Raw genomic sequence first — 15,694 nt, 5'->3', positions numbered from 1 at the left:
TTAGATTTGTCTAATTTCACCTCCTGTGTAATGTCTGAGCCTCTAGCAGCGTTCACACACACACACACACACACACACACACACACACACACACACACACACACACACACACACACACACACACACACACACACACACACACACGCGCCTCTTCTCTCAAACTCAAATTAAAAGCAGAGATCTGTTTTTTTTTAGTGGTGACATGGATCCTGCAGGGCAAATCACAAAGCTCACTGAAAATAAAGAGGCATTGGATTGGATATTGGATATTGGATATTGGATATTGTAAGAGCATTACAACTTTATCCAACTGCTGCTGCTGTTAATAAAGTCCTCACTCCTTCTCAGCAGGATCAGATCCCACCAAACCCAACATGAAAGCATGAGGACATTCAGACGGCTCACAGAACATCCTGAAAGACACTGCTTTGTAGAAAGAAACAAGAAATGATGACGCAGTCATATTAATACCAGGTTGCTCTCTCCAGCGTCCCCGCACGGAGCGGTGGGGACGCGTGGTCCTGTACCCTTTCGCTCGCGGAGTAACAAATCGCTGTTGGAGGCGGCGCTGTTTGTGTGTGTGTGTGTGTGTGTATGAGTCAAGTCAATAGTTTGTTTGATGACGACCACACTTTTTTTTGCTTTAATAGTTTGTTTGGTGGCGACGACCACACTTAAAAGCTAACTCTTAACTCCAATCTCTGCTTCATGGATGGGGGTCCGTCGGATTTAGAAGACATTTAAAGAATCCCCAGAAGCAAATATTTGAGTTAAAATGATTGTTTTAAAAAAATATATATATATATATATATTCAAAGATTTGCACACATTTTCAAGATCTTTCAAAAATAGCCAAATGAATCTAAAAATGACACACAGATGGGTTAAATATACCCTCATGGCAACACTTAAGGCCATCGTGCAACAAGTACACAGGAAAGAAGCAATTAAAAGTAAACTAGTGTGGCAAACTATGAACTAAGAAACTTGTTCCTTTTTATGGGTTCATATGTGACTCAGTGGGAAGGAGGCTCATTTGTCTCATCTCCTTTACGCTTTCTGTCAAAGGAGGAAGAGTCACATTTTCTGAGGAGCCTCTCCGGAATGTGGGGCATTTTTCACTGACCTATATCTTTAGGATATGATACATGGCTATTGGGCGATGAGACGAGAACATGCTATGATTGATGTTATTTCTGACTTACTTGGGGCAAATGTCACTCCAAGCAGAGACACAACTGCTTTCTCCTCCGCAGCTGCAGACAGTGACTAGACACAGAGAGGTCCTCTGTCCTCAGAAAGAACATCAATCAATCATCAATCAATGCAGACAGTGACTAGACACAGAGGACCTCTTGGGCACGGTGGCGCAGTCGGTAGCGCTGTCGTCTTACAGCTCTTACAGCCTGGGTTCGATTCCCACTGGGGACGCTGTGGCCGCTGGGGGCGTGTCTTCTCGTCCGCGTCATCAGCGCCCATACCCTAGGTGGGGTTGGCGAAAGGGCCTACTCTGTGTGGAGTTTGCATGTTCTCCCCGTGTCTCTCAGGGTAGTTAATAGGGGTGCATTTCGCCTTTCCGACATGTCGCCTTTCCGACGTTAACGAACCCTATACCTAACCCTAACCCTAACCCTAACCGCACGCGGAAGCCACTAGTCGGAGTGGCGAGATGTCGGAATGGAAGGAGCACCCCAGTTAATACCCTCTCAAAAAACATGTAGTAATCCTGGTTGCTATACCGCCTCCCCCATGACAGCTGGGGCGCCTGATGGAGGGGAAGGGAACTGGTTGGAATAACGTGTTCCTTCCACGCGCTACGTCCAACCAGGGAAACTCCCCCCTGTCAGGTGACAAGAAGGTCAGTTGGCTCTCATGCATTGAAGGAGGCATGAGCTCGTCCCTGGCCTCCCTAGGCTGGTGAGGGGAGTGTAGCGCCCAGGATCACTTAGAAAATTGGCACCGGGTGAAAAATAAGGGTTACAAAATCATGGGATAAAAATTATGAGAATAGACACAGAGGACCTCTAAGGTTCTGAGGTCGTGTTATGATATAATTTAGGGCTGATGTGCTTAACCTTCAGTGTTGATTTTGACAGCAAACTGTGATTTAGTTTTAGTCATAGTCTTTTGAATGAAATTCCATTTAGTTTTAGTCATATTTTAGTCACCTGTTTTTTTGTTTTTTTTCTGCTAGTTTTAGTCGACTAAATATCATAAGATTATAGTCGACTACGTCTACAGTTGATTTAGTCGACTGAAATGTATTTTGGCGGTGCCTTGATGGCGTCGTAATGCCTGATCTTACACTTGGTTGTATGCTGAAAATAGCTGATCTACAAGCTCACAACGCGTCGCAGCGCGACGCGTTGTGAGCTTGTAGATCAGCTATTTTCAGAGCGCAGCACCCGAGCACTAAAATGTCTTTTAGTTCTATTGGATCTCTTCACCACTATATTCCCTCCCTAACATTTTAGTCTAGTTTTTATCTGTTGACGAAATTGTCAATACATTTAGTCTTACTTTTAGTCAAATCAACACTGGTTTGTACTGATTCACTCTCACAGGGGCGCTGGAAGTCATTCATTCCAAGGGGGCTGAGCTTGGCGGGGGACTCCGCACGCTCGCGAACCGCGCGTGCGGAGTCCCCCGCGATTTTTTTCACCTTTTTCACGTTTTTTCCACCTTTTTCAACACGTCCCTGCACTCTCATCTACTTGAGCATATGTTTGTGTGACTGCCGGTAAATGGTGGCTGCATTTGGTGCCTTTCTAGTCTTTCCAACAACATTCAGTGTCTTGCTCAAAGACGCGTCAACAGACCGGGAACCGGAATCTTCAGATTCCAAGACAGCTCCTCTAAAGTACTGAGCCGCCTTATACTTATGATGCCATTGTCAGTGCTTTATCACATATTGTATACCCAATGACACCAGATGCAACTGTTGAAGGACAACACATCTATATTGCAGAACATCATGCTTTATCGTCTACTTATTCACTACTTATTCGTCTACTTAATATTATCATATTCTGTTCTTTATATTCCATTCTATAGGCTCTATGCACAGCAGCCACATTGGAAAGAAATTGGGCCTCTTCTTACTTCCTTCACAGGTGTTACCAATGATACTAATGAAGGCTCTGTTCCATTCTGGTCAGGGTGCTGATATTGTGTATGTTGGCTCACTAGAAACACTCCAGTTTGGTTCCCAAATAGCCCCTTATGGTGGGTGTGTAACTCTGAGAGTGTACATTTGTACACTCTCAGAGTTATGGGGGTCCTTGAAAATAAGACAACCACTATGCCACACTACATGGAACAGAGCCTTAATTAGTATCATAGGTAACACCTGTGAAGGAATTAAGGAAGGGGCCCAATTCATTCCCAATATGGCTGCTGTGCATAGAGCCTATTGCTTTCTACATCTGTTTCAACATGTCAACTTAGAAGAAAGCTCTTAGGACCACATGGAGGGTCTATCACAACTACTCTACTTTAGTAAGTCAAACAAAAGTTAAGTCTGTCACAATTGTTTGAGATAATCAATTAACAACTCATTCACTGCCAAGGACGACTTATGACGTAGTTTTGCTTTTTTTTGTGGGGGGCGGGTGTGAATGATCCGGGAGGCATGCGTTAATCCGACAGACCTTTTCTCCGACTATGTGGCATCCGCGTGCGGTTAGGGTTAGGGTGCGGGTTTGGTTCGGGTTTACTGTTTAATGTCGGAGCACTGCGCTGTCGGAGGAATGCGCTGTCGGACTAACGTACTGCACCCGAATGATCCTATCCAAGCACCACCACCGAAGAAGAGTACACCCAGAAATCATGTGATCACAACAACAAAAGGTTAGGCACCTTTCATGTTAAAGGATTTAAATATGTAACATTTTCTCAGCTTTCTGTTGTTTTCTGCTTGTTTTTCAAAAAACAAGCCACATTCAAACGGCCATACCTCTGGAATAGGAGGATCGCGACCGGACAAATTGTTTTCGCTAGCAAGGGGACGGTGGACGATGTTTCAACTCTGGCAGTCAATGAGTTAAATTGTCAATCACAATTATTGCTGATTGATCGTGACAGCCCTATCAACAGTGATACAATAAACAAATACAATAGCATCTGACTGGCTTCACAGTTGTGTAGAATAATTGGCATGAAACGGTTCATTTAAGACCATCTGATACAGATGATTGCTTCAAAACAACAAGATTAACCTTCTGACCCTCCACTCAGTAACTGAGAGATTAACATTTACTGAGCCTTTCCAGATGATTATAGATTTCATACCTAAAGGGACATATGGCATTCATTTGTAGATGGATATAGATAGATGGATACCTTTTTTATCCCGCGGGGGGAATTCTGTCGCCCAGAGGCGGCACAGCAGTTAGTTTTGCCATAGCAAGCCAAAGATAATAAAACCATGAATACAATGTAGGTTGCAGGGACGTCACAGGCTCTCAGAAGGTGGGGGGGAAGGACTTTCGGCGGACTATACCCCTTATTTTACACTTTGGCTATTCAAAAATAGCAGATATACAAGCTCATAGCGCGGCACCGAGTTCAGCGCTATGAGCTTGTAGATCTGCTATTTTTTTTAAATCGCAAAAAAAACATTTGTAGCTGTCAAATGTAAACAAATTTTGTATTTTCAAAAGTTTTTTGGGCGGATTTTGTTAGTTTTTTTTTCGTGTTTTGGTTACTTTATTTCGGTTTTAGGGTTAGGGTTAGGTTATTTAATTCTTATTTTTGCCTGATTTTACCGATTTATTATCAAAAAAAATAAAATGAATTCTTTTTTTTCTTTTTTCAAAAAGTGGGGGGTATGAAATCACGGATCTATGTGAGTGAGGGTGTCGCGTCGTACGCACAGTGAATGGCCGTGGCGCCCCTGGTAGGTTGTCTATTCACCTGAAAAAATAACCTGCAACAATATTTGCAGTGTTCAGGGTGACGTATATATACTTGTTATGGTACTCTGACAGTGGGTACAACAGGTATTGCATAACCAAAGTGGCATGTCTTCCCAACGGGCAACATCGGCCTAGCAAACAAATCAATCATTATATTTGAATGAGGACTATCATATTTTATTACGCACATTCATCTTAACTCACGATTGGGTCAAATCTTTTTTCATGCCCTCCGGAAGTATGAGCAAATATTGCCATTTCAACAAAGAAATGGTTATGATACTCAGTAACAGATCATCAGTGTGGACGATTATTCGTAGAGGATATCATCGCTATTGGATAGAATAGACATGACAGAGAAAGAGTAAAATAAGTAATTTAAAGGAGAATTTCGCCGGCTTTCCTGCCTTTTCCTGCCTTTCTTATGATGCTATGATATCCTAGGACGAGTGGCACAGAGATTCCATAACTCCATAACGGGTCCGCCGCAGTTAAAAACCTGCTCCTATGGTCCTTGCTCTAAATCGCGTATTTTAATACATTTTTTTAATGTTTTTTTTTGGGAGAGATCTGATGTTAATAGTGTTACAACACTATGCAACGTGTCAGTCTTGAATGCGCTCAAACGTAAGTCGCGCTTTTGCACTTTTGCGACACTTCTGGCGCCCGGCCTGGAAGTGTAGCATTCTCCTTTAACCCTTTGAGGCCGGGAAGGGAACGCATGTGTGTCATTTTAAGATGTCTTTGGCTATTCAAAAATAGCAGATATACAAGCTCGTAGCGCGGCACCGAGCTTGCAGATCTGCTATTTTTTAGAAAAATTGTGAAAATGTGTGCAAATCTTTTATATACATTTTTAACTCAAATCTTTGCTTCTGGTGGTCCCTGGAACAAAATATTATTATTATATATTAGACAAATGCATATTATTTTGGGGGTCCTTGACAAGAAAAAAGTTAGAAAACCATTGATAATATAGCAACATACTGTAGTAAAAAATAAAAAAATAAAAAATACTTTAGGGAAAAAGTACTTCAGGATTTAGAAGACATTTGTAAAATCCCCAGAAGCAAAGATTTGAGTTAAAAGCTTTCGCTTTAAAAAAGAATATATATATTCAAACTAAAGATTTGCACACATTTCCACGATTTAAAAAAATAAATAGCAGATATACAAGCTCATAGCGCGGCACTCGGTGCCGCGCTATGAGCTTGTATATCTGCTATTTTTATATAGCCAAAGAAATCTTAAAATGACACAGATGCGTTCCCGGTCTTAAAGGGTTAAGATAAAGCTAAGAGTAGCAAAACAATAATTAGACATCAAGACACATCACACAGACTCCATACGCAATGAACGAAACAGTTTACACCTGACTATGCAGAAAAACATACTCACAAGTGTTGTTACAGCAACAGAATATATTGATATACAACAGTATTATCTGTACGTTAACCACACCCTACAGTATTAATGGAAATAGAATATATACACCGATGATAGTACGATACAGTCTCCATGCAGTATGACAGTCTGTGTCTGTATCAGTGGTGGAAAAAGTACTCAAATGTTTTACTTAAGTAAAAGTATCAATACTGCAATGTAAAAGTACTCCGCTACAAGTAAAAGTCCGGAATTCAACATTTACTTCAATATAAGTACAGAAGTATTGGTATCAAAATGTACTTAAAGAACCAAAAGTAAAAATATTAAAATGTTTGAAAATAGCAGATCTACAAGCTCACAACGCGTCGCATCGGCTATTTTCAAATAGCCTAGGTATAAAATAGGGCTAAAGTGGTTAATGTATGATTTATAATGTAATAATGTATATCCGCAAAGTAATTAGTAACTAAAGTTATATCAAATAATTGGAGTGGAGCAAAAGTACATTATTTGCCTCTGAGATGTAGTGGAGTAGAAGTAAAAGTACAGACAATTGGACATACTCCAGTAAAGTAAAAGTACCTCAACATTTTAAGTACAGTACTTGTACAGTACTTGGTATTGTACTGGTGTTACTTCAGGAGATGATTCAACAGCTGGAAACAGACCGACACACACGCACGCACGCGCGCGCACATGCACACGCACACGCGCGCGCACACACACACACACACACACACACACACACACACACACACACACACACACACACACACACACACACACACACACACACACACACACACACACACACACACACACACACACACACAGCCAATTGCACTGACAAAGTGAAGCAAATAGCTGTGATCTCTGGCCAAGTTCACTGCTCAGTGAGTCTCTAATGACTAATTGGATCATCGTAATTGAATGGAAGGCACCTGTTCACCACAAGGAATCCATTAAGTGAATTTATTGCTCTCTATATCCTCTCGCTGTGTGTGTGTGTGTGTGTGTGTGTGTGTGTGTGTGTGTGTGTGTGTGTGTGTGTGTGTGTGTGTGTGTGTGTGTGTGTGTGTGTGTGTGTGTGCGTGCGTGTGCGTGTGCGTGTGTGTGTGTGTGTGTGTCAGGTTATAGTACACTATTGCCCTGAGGCATGCTGGGATATCTCTCTCCTCAATAACAGCATTCAAAGTAGGCTGCATTTGTTATTGTTCTCTTATTGTGTTGTTGTTGTTGTTGTGTAGCCTATGGGAATGTGTTTTCTATTGTGACTAATGTTACATGCTGTATCAACTGTACTTAGTTTAATATTGATCTATACATGTACATTGTAAATATCTAGTGCTCAAAACCAGCAATATGCAAGCCTCTCTACTGTTAACTGTGACATTGAATGTATATTATTGAGGATATACTGTATAACTATTGTGTTACAGAGTTTGACTGAGTTGACCGGTGTAGACTCCTTCCACTGACATCACAAAAGTGCATGTTGAAAGTTGGGGGTGGGGCAGATTTAGCTGTTCAAACACTGATTTCAACATTTACAGTATGAAACATATATTGTTCATGACAATGACAAATTATAACTGGATTTTCAGGCCTTCAAACCTAATACTTTGACTATCTCAATCTGGTCTTTTAATGTATTTTTTTTAATCCCCCCCCCCAAAAAAAAAGATCTACATTTTAAAAGGCTGCATATGTATGTCATGTATTTAGTTACTTTCCACCGCTGGGTCCCACAGTTCATTGTGGTGCACTGCTGCTTGCTGAGAAAGTCTATTGCTGTAACTGTAGCCTATGCACACCAGACTGCTTTGAGTGCCTTGTTCACATAAATCCACATCTATGTAAATCCTCTGCATTAAATAACCGTCACAAACCCCCTCCTGGAGTCACGTGTCCACTGACAATAAGAGAGTAGTGAAAATAAACAAAACCATTTCGCTACTCACCGAAGCAAAGGCTGTTTTGTGTTGTTGAAAGTCTATTCTCGGAGGTTGGAAGCCTCTCAGCACCCCACCTACTCTGTAAAATACACTTTTTGGGCAGAAAATAAAATATGTCAGCGAAACGGAAATTATTTTTATTTACTCCACAGTGCCCTCTACAGATATGGAAGATTTGAACTTACCATTAACCAAAATCTGTAGAGGGCACTGTGGAGTAAATAAAAATAATTTCCGTCTCGCTGACACAAAACAGCGTTTGCTTCGGTGAGTAGCGAAATGGTTTTGTTTATTTTCACTACTCTTGAGCGCTCGCAGGGCAGTGGAATTCCTTGTACAAGCGCAGAGCCCTGGGTCTTCCAGGGCGTTAGAGGGAACTCACTAACGCTCTGAACCAGGGCTAGGCCTAGAGCAGCATCACAATGACAGTTGACAGCTCGCATTGTGTGCACAATGACATGAAAGGCTGTTTCTGACACAAACAACTGACTGCACACAAAGCAAAGATCATAAGGAGAGCAAATCATAATGTATGGAGGTGCAAGCAATGATTTTCTAATTTGGCTGCCCAAAGAAATCTCGTGTACTCTGGCTGGCCAACCAATTTAGAATATTATTCGCTCTGGTTCATTCAGCCTCTCCACTCTGTTTACCGTAACCTATTCAAACCAGGAACGCATTAAGTGTAACCACTTTAACCATTATTTTATACTTTGGCTATTCAAAAATAGCAGATATACAAGCTCATAGCGAGTGCACTATGAGCTTGTAGATCTGCTATTTTTTAACATATATATATATTATATTAACCCATTAAGACCTGGAACTGTGTCATTTTTAGATTTGAGCTAAAAAGCATTATTTTACACTTTGGGCTATTCAAAAATAGCAGATCTACAAGCTCATAGCGCGGCACCGAGTGCCGCGCTACGAGCTTGTAGATCTGCTATTTTTGAAAATTCTTGAAAATGTGTGCAAATCATTGAATATATATATTTTTAAAGTGAACATTTTTAACTCAAATCTTTGCTTCTGGGGGTCCCTGGAACAAAATATTTTGATGACGGTCCGCGGCCAAATACATATAATTTTGGGGGTCCTTGACATGAAAAAGTTTGAGAACCACTGATTATATCAACAAACTGGATTTAGAAGACATTTGTAGAAGATTGCATCTCCGGGGCACTGTGATGCACGTTGTTATCCTGGTTTTCTTTTTGCATACAAACTGTCAGAGCATCTAATTGAACTTTCAATCCTTCCTCCTTTCCTACCCAGTTTCAGTGTTTTGTATTTATTCTGGAAGCAGCAGGCTATGCCTGTAGTGAGTGTAGTGTGTGTGTGTGTGTGTGTGTGTGTGTGTGTGTGTGTGTGTGTGTGTGTGTAGGGTGGATGCTGAGGAGAGCAGAGTAAAGTTGGTACCCAGGCAGACAGTCCCTGTAATATATATATATATATATATATATATATATATATATATATATATATATATATATATATATATATATATATATATATATATATATATATATATAACCCTAACCCTACCTGATGACGGCTGTATCTCCCTGTCAGATGGTGATATATATAATGATATATTATTATAATATATATATTTAACCCTAACCCTACCTGATGACAGCTGTATCTCCCTGTCGGATGGTGATATATTATTATAATATATATATATATTTAACCCTTACCCTACCTGATGACAGCTGTATCTCCCTGTCGGATGGTGATGTTATCCGTGGCTCGCTGCATATCCACACTCCGGACGGGGAATCCTGTGGGAATAAGACACAGGAGTCTGAAGAAAGAAGCCTGCAGTTGTCTCCAACATGATGATCTGCGTCCAACCTGCATCTTAACACAGGAGCCAAAAGATCCACGAGATATAGATCCAAAAAGAGGAGAGAAATATAGCCTACAACAAATATAGTTTATTTAGTTCTCAAAACGAGTTAATGTCCCAGAACTCCTGGGTAGGTGATGCGAAATATATATAATCCGACACAGCATGCAGCATAGAACAGCTTCTTATTCAGTGCAACATAGCATTATGGTCTGTCTGGTTCCACTGATGCCTGGGCTATGCACTGCTCACTGCTCAGTGCAAAGATACAATGACACTCTCTCTCTCTCTCTCTCTCTCTCTCTCTCTCTCTCTCTCTCTCTCTGAGAGAGAGAGAGAGAGAGAGAGAGAGAGAGAGAGAGGCAGAACACTGATTTGCTAGCGCTTACAGCGCTGCACTCCACCAGACAGTCCCCCTCCGTGACTGTGTGTGTCTGTCTGTGTGTGTGTGTGTGTGTGTGTGTGTGTGTGTGTGTGTGTGTGTGTGTGTGTGTGTGTGTGTGTGTGTGTGTGTGTGTGTGTGTGTGTGTGTGTGTGTGCGTGCGTGCGTGCGTGTGTGTGTGTATATGTGCGTGCATGCAAACAAACATGCATGTATCTCTCCCTCTCACTCTCTCTCAGGGAGGAGAGGGATAGACAGAGTCGCTCTCTCCCTCCCCTCTCTCTATGTCTCTCTGCCCCCTGCTCTCTCTCTCTCTCTCTCTGCCCCCTGCTCTCTCTCTCTCTCTCTCTCTCTCTCTCTCTCTCTCTCTCTCTCTCTCTCTCTCTCTCTCTCTCTCTCTCTCTCTCTCTCTCTCTCTCTCTCTCTCTGTCTCTCTCTCTCTCTCTCTCTCTCTCTCTCATAGCTGTCCCCCTTCAAGAGACAGTTAGGCTCCCCTTACTGGTTATCAGGACAACAGCACCTCCTCCTGGGGCTCTGTGCTCTTGTAAGACACTCTGTGGAGGACAGACAGACAGACAGACAGACAGACAGACAGACAGGCAGACAGACAGACAGACAGACAGACAGACAGACAGACAGACAGACAGACAGGCAGGCAGGCAGACAGACAGACAGACAGACAGACAGACAGACAGACAGACAGACAGACAGACAGACAGGCAGACAGACAGACACAATGTGTGGAGGACAGACAGACATTGGCCCTCATTTAGAACATGGAACGTAGGAACCATGCAGCTTAAATCATTTTACAATGGTGCCCACATGCGATTTATCAAAGGGTCGTAATCCTGCCAATCATAGCGTGAGATTGGCCGGTGTGTTGATACATCTGGCGGCTGCAACCGATAAATAACACACCCTTACACATGCCCAATTTTAAGACATGAAGAATCAGAAGAATACAACCAAAAGAAGTATGGAAAGCCAATAATAAAGAGCAACTTCACCACACACACACACGCGCACGCACGCACGCACACACGGGAGGCATGCGTTAATCCGACAGACCTTTTCTCCGACTATGTGGCATCCGCGTGCACTCACAACACAAGCCCTTGAACTGATTTTATTGCTGATGAATGATATTTAGTAGCAATTATGTTCAGGTGGCTCTTAAAAGAGCTGTTTTGGGTGTTTTTGTTACTCCCCAAGTGTCGCATTCCTACGCCAATATGATGACCGGCTGAGTCAGATATTGACCGGTGACCCGTTCGTCAAATTATTGGCTCAGGAATGCGACAAAAACAAAAAGAATCGTCAAGAACTCAACGCTTCATGGGGTGTGTAATTGATCTTTTTTTGGGTGAACTACTCCTTTAATTAATTCATTCATTCATGCATTAATTAATTCACTGTCTTTCAGTTTCTCTTGGTTCTAGAACTTTGACATACATTTATGTCACAATTACACTCTTCACAAGTTTTCCCTTTTCAAAGGTAAAAGGGGAAACTCTACTTTACTAGGTTGTATCCCCTTTTCAAAGGTAAAAGGGGAAACTTTACTTTACTAGGTTGTATCCCCTTTTCAAAGGTAAAAGGGGATACTTTACAAGGTTTTACCAGATCAGCATCGCTTATCTAGCTGTGACTCTGTTTATTCTGCTTTGACTAGGAGAGTCTACTCAGAGTCACTCTGTCACTGTTATTATTGTGACTAATGAGACGAGGAGGAAGCCAGGACAGCTCCCATCCACTATGAATGACAGCATGCTGCACTCACTGCCCGTAAACCTACACCAAATGTTACAGCTCACAAGAGGCCAAGTCTGCTGTTTGGCAAACCCAAGGTCTGAAGTTCAACTACAGCCCGACCTATATGCCAGATTTTTGGGTCTGAGAGTCCTCAATCTGGGGGACCCATCGCCAAATGAAAAGGAAAAACAGCGCCCTCTGCTGTTTTTTATCTCACTTGGCTCTGGGAGGAAGTCGACGTAGCACACGTGCGCAAGGAAACCGGGGTTTTGGTCTGCCTTCAGCCTTTCACTTCCGGTGGTGCGACTATGTTTTCATTCCCACTAACAATATTTCTACACGGAACACTAACACCACTTCTCCCAGAGAACATGGATCATTTTGGTTATACGCCCACTTGTTTCTATGATGAAAGAGCAAGTTAAAATGTGAATATCTTTCCATGGTTTTGTCTGCTCCGAGGACACTATTGTTAAATGAGTTTCGGTTTGTTTCTCGTGGGGAAGGATCGGTGGACACGTAAATCCCGCCCACTACATTTGATTGGGTAAAACACGGCCTGCTTCCTGATCTGAAGGCACGCCCACTTGTAGGCCAGTGCGTACGCGATATGACGAACCCCCCCAGCAGATTCAAGCGGAGAGCAGAATCTGTTCTTGAGAGATTAGAGAGTCCTAGACCACCAATTACTGATATGTTTGTATATTCCAAAAGGATGGAGTCAATTCGAATCCATATGAAAATCCTAGATAAAATAAAAAAACATGTCCAAAATCAGGATGTGAGGTTGAAAGTGGTTAAGAAACAGGACATATCGGCCACACACCGATTTTGTCAGAAAGTGTCAAATAATGGCCAAAATATCAGCCAAAACAATCAGTTAGACTCTATTCTATAATCATCGCTGGCCTGTATATATATATTTTTTTTTTGCATGCCGCCAAGCAAGCAGCCACATCAAGATATGCTCTGACACAGACTGATTACCAACTTGTAAAACAGAGTATAGACTATAAACTATCGTTTATCTCTGCCTACATGCAGAGCCAGAGTTAGACCAGTCCTCCATCATGTTGCTCTGCATCTGAACATTTATCAGCTTTTACGTTTTGCAAACACTTTCCTTTTGGGAGCATAGCAACAACAATACAGCAGCAGTGCTGCTCGCAGCTGCAGAAGACACATAACAGGCCGGGAAGGAAACGCATGTGTGTCATTTTAAGGTTTCTTTGGGCTATTAAAAAATAGCAGATATACAAGCTCATAGCGCGGCACCAAGTGCCGCGCTATGAGCTTGTAGATCTGCTATTTTTGGAAAAATCGTGTCCCTGGAACAAAATATTTTTAGATGGCAGGAGGTCCGCGGACAAATACATATTATTTTGGTTAGTTTGAAAACCATTCATAATAATAATGAGCAACATAAGTAAAACATTTATTAAAAAAAACTTTAGGAAAAAAAAAATGTTAGGATTTACAAGACATTTTTAAAATGTTGAGGTTTTTTTTAAGTGAATTTGTAAAAAGATTTGAGTTAAAAACTTTCGCTTTAAAAAAGTATATATATATATATATTCAACCTAAGGATTTGCACACATTTTCACAATTTAAAAAAAAATAGCAGATCTACAAGCTTGTGAGCTTGTAGATCTGCTATTTTTATACAGCCAAAGAAATCTTAAAATGACACAGATGCGTTCCCGGTCTTAAAGGGTTAACACATAACATATCTTCCACACTCGTAATGATGTGTTGTTTGCTTTGCGTCCTTTTCAAAGAGCTGATACTAAACAGTGGAAAATGCAATTGCATACACACTCATCCGCTACTCGATAGCATTTATGTAATTATGTTCAGTTTTGTAGAGAGGGAGCGTTTTACTGCGCTTTTGTGTTTTTCTTTATTGAGACAGGCAGTACACTTATGTTCAGGATTGGATTGATTTTAACTCCTCTGTTTTCCCATATCAGATTTCTGTCTGCTGCTACAGCCTCTTCAAGCCAGTATCTTTCTCCATCTATTTATTTTTCTCTGTTCATTAAACAATCACAGTTATGAAAAGTCTGAACTTAATCTCGGAGCCGTGATGGGAGGCCAACTTCTTCTTTATAAATGTGTGCAGAGACGAGGCGCTTCCCTCTCTCTGCTTCAGAACTCAAGAGCTCACTTTAAAGCCCATATCACAGATACTTCATAAACTATTTTTTTTTTTTTGCATAAGTCAAATGAAAAGATTTCCTTTTTTCACCCTGTTTTCCCCAAAGATATCAGATCTGACACGACTTCAAGAAAAAAAAATATATCCCCCCCCCCCCCATTTAGTCCGGGAAAGAATCTGTCATTTTTCGATTTATTTGGCTACTGAAAAATAGCAGATCTACAAGCTCCTAGTGCCGCACCGAGTGCCGCGCGACGAGCTTGTAGATCTGCTATTTTTTTTAAATCTTGACGATTTGTGCAAATCTTTAAATATATATATATTTTTTTTTATCCTACGATTTTGCAACCCTTTTTCACCCAGTGCCAATTGTCTAAGTAATCCTGGGCGCTAAACTCCCCCTGCCAGCCTAGGGAGAGCCCAGAGCCGAGCTCATATGCCTCCTTCAATGCATGAGAGCCAAACTAGCCTTCTTATCACCTGACAGGGGGGAATTCCCCCGGTATAGGACGTAGCGGGTTATTCCAACCAGTTCCTTTCCCCTCCATCAGGCGCCCCGGCTGACCAGGTGGAGGCAGTATAGCGACCAGGATTACTACATGTTTTTGTGAGGGTACCTACCCGAGGGGACAGGGGGAGAACATGCAAACTCCACACAGAAGGGCTCTTTTGCCAACCCCACCTAGGGTATGGGCGCTGATGACACGGAGGAGAGGGCAATCCCCTAGCGCCCACAGCGTCCCCGCCGCTCCCCGGCGGGAATCAAACCTGTAGGACCTTCTAGCTGTGAGGTGACCGCGATAGCGACTGCGCCACCATGCCCCCCCGAATATATATATTTTTAAAGCGAACATTTGTAAAATATTTTGTTTCAGGGACCTCCACAAGCAAAGCTTTGAGTTACAAATGTTCGCTTTAAAAATATATATATTCAAAGATTTGCACAAATTTTCACAATTAAAAAAAAAAAAAAAAAAGCTCATAGCGCTCGGTGCCGCGCTATGAGCTTGTAGATCTGCTATTTATTTATTTTTCCTCACAGCTAGAAGGTCCTGGGTTCAATTCCCGCCGGGGACGCTGTGGGTGCTGGGGGCGTGTCTTCTCCTCCGCGTCACCAGCGCCCATACCCTAGGTGGGGTTGGCGAAAGGGCCTCTCTGTGTGGAGTTTGCATGTTCTCCCCGTGTCTCCTAGGGTAGTTAATACCCTCACAAAAACATGCAGTAATCCTGGTCACTATACTGCCTCCCCCTGGCCAGCCGGGGCGCCTGATGGAGGGGAAGGGAACT

The 15,694-nt window shown here is 42.1% G+C and overlaps 2 protein-coding genes across 2 annotated transcripts in view; one reads left to right on the top strand and one right to left on the bottom strand.

Moving 5' to 3' along the window:
• Positions 1–10,332, bottom strand: part of LOC311051919 (limbic system-associated membrane protein-like) — a 182,942-nt gene extending 172,610 nt beyond the window's left edge. Inside the window, exon 1 of the mRNA XM_084066645.1 lies at positions 9,966–10,332. Within this exon, the coding sequence (XP_083922771.1) occupies positions 9,966–10,123 (158 nt within the window). The 5' untranslated portion in view covers positions 10,124–10,332. The remainder of the gene's footprint in view (positions 1–9,965) is intronic.
• Positions 1–15,694, top strand: part of LOC311051909 (GTPase IMAP family member 8-like) — a 644,135-nt gene that overhangs the window by 324,019 nt on the left and 304,422 nt on the right. The gene's annotated exons all lie outside the window — the stretch shown is intronic.

The sequence above is a fragment of the Gymnoscopelus microlampas genome (assembly GCF_963454915.1).
Source record: "Gymnoscopelus microlampas genome assembly, chromosome: 1".
In the NCBI taxonomy this organism is placed as follows: domain Eukaryota; kingdom Metazoa; phylum Chordata; class Actinopteri; order Myctophiformes; family Myctophidae; genus Gymnoscopelus; species Gymnoscopelus microlampas.
The sequence above is the reverse complement of the archived record's forward strand: the minus strand, read 5'-3'. Positions and strand labels throughout refer to the sequence as shown.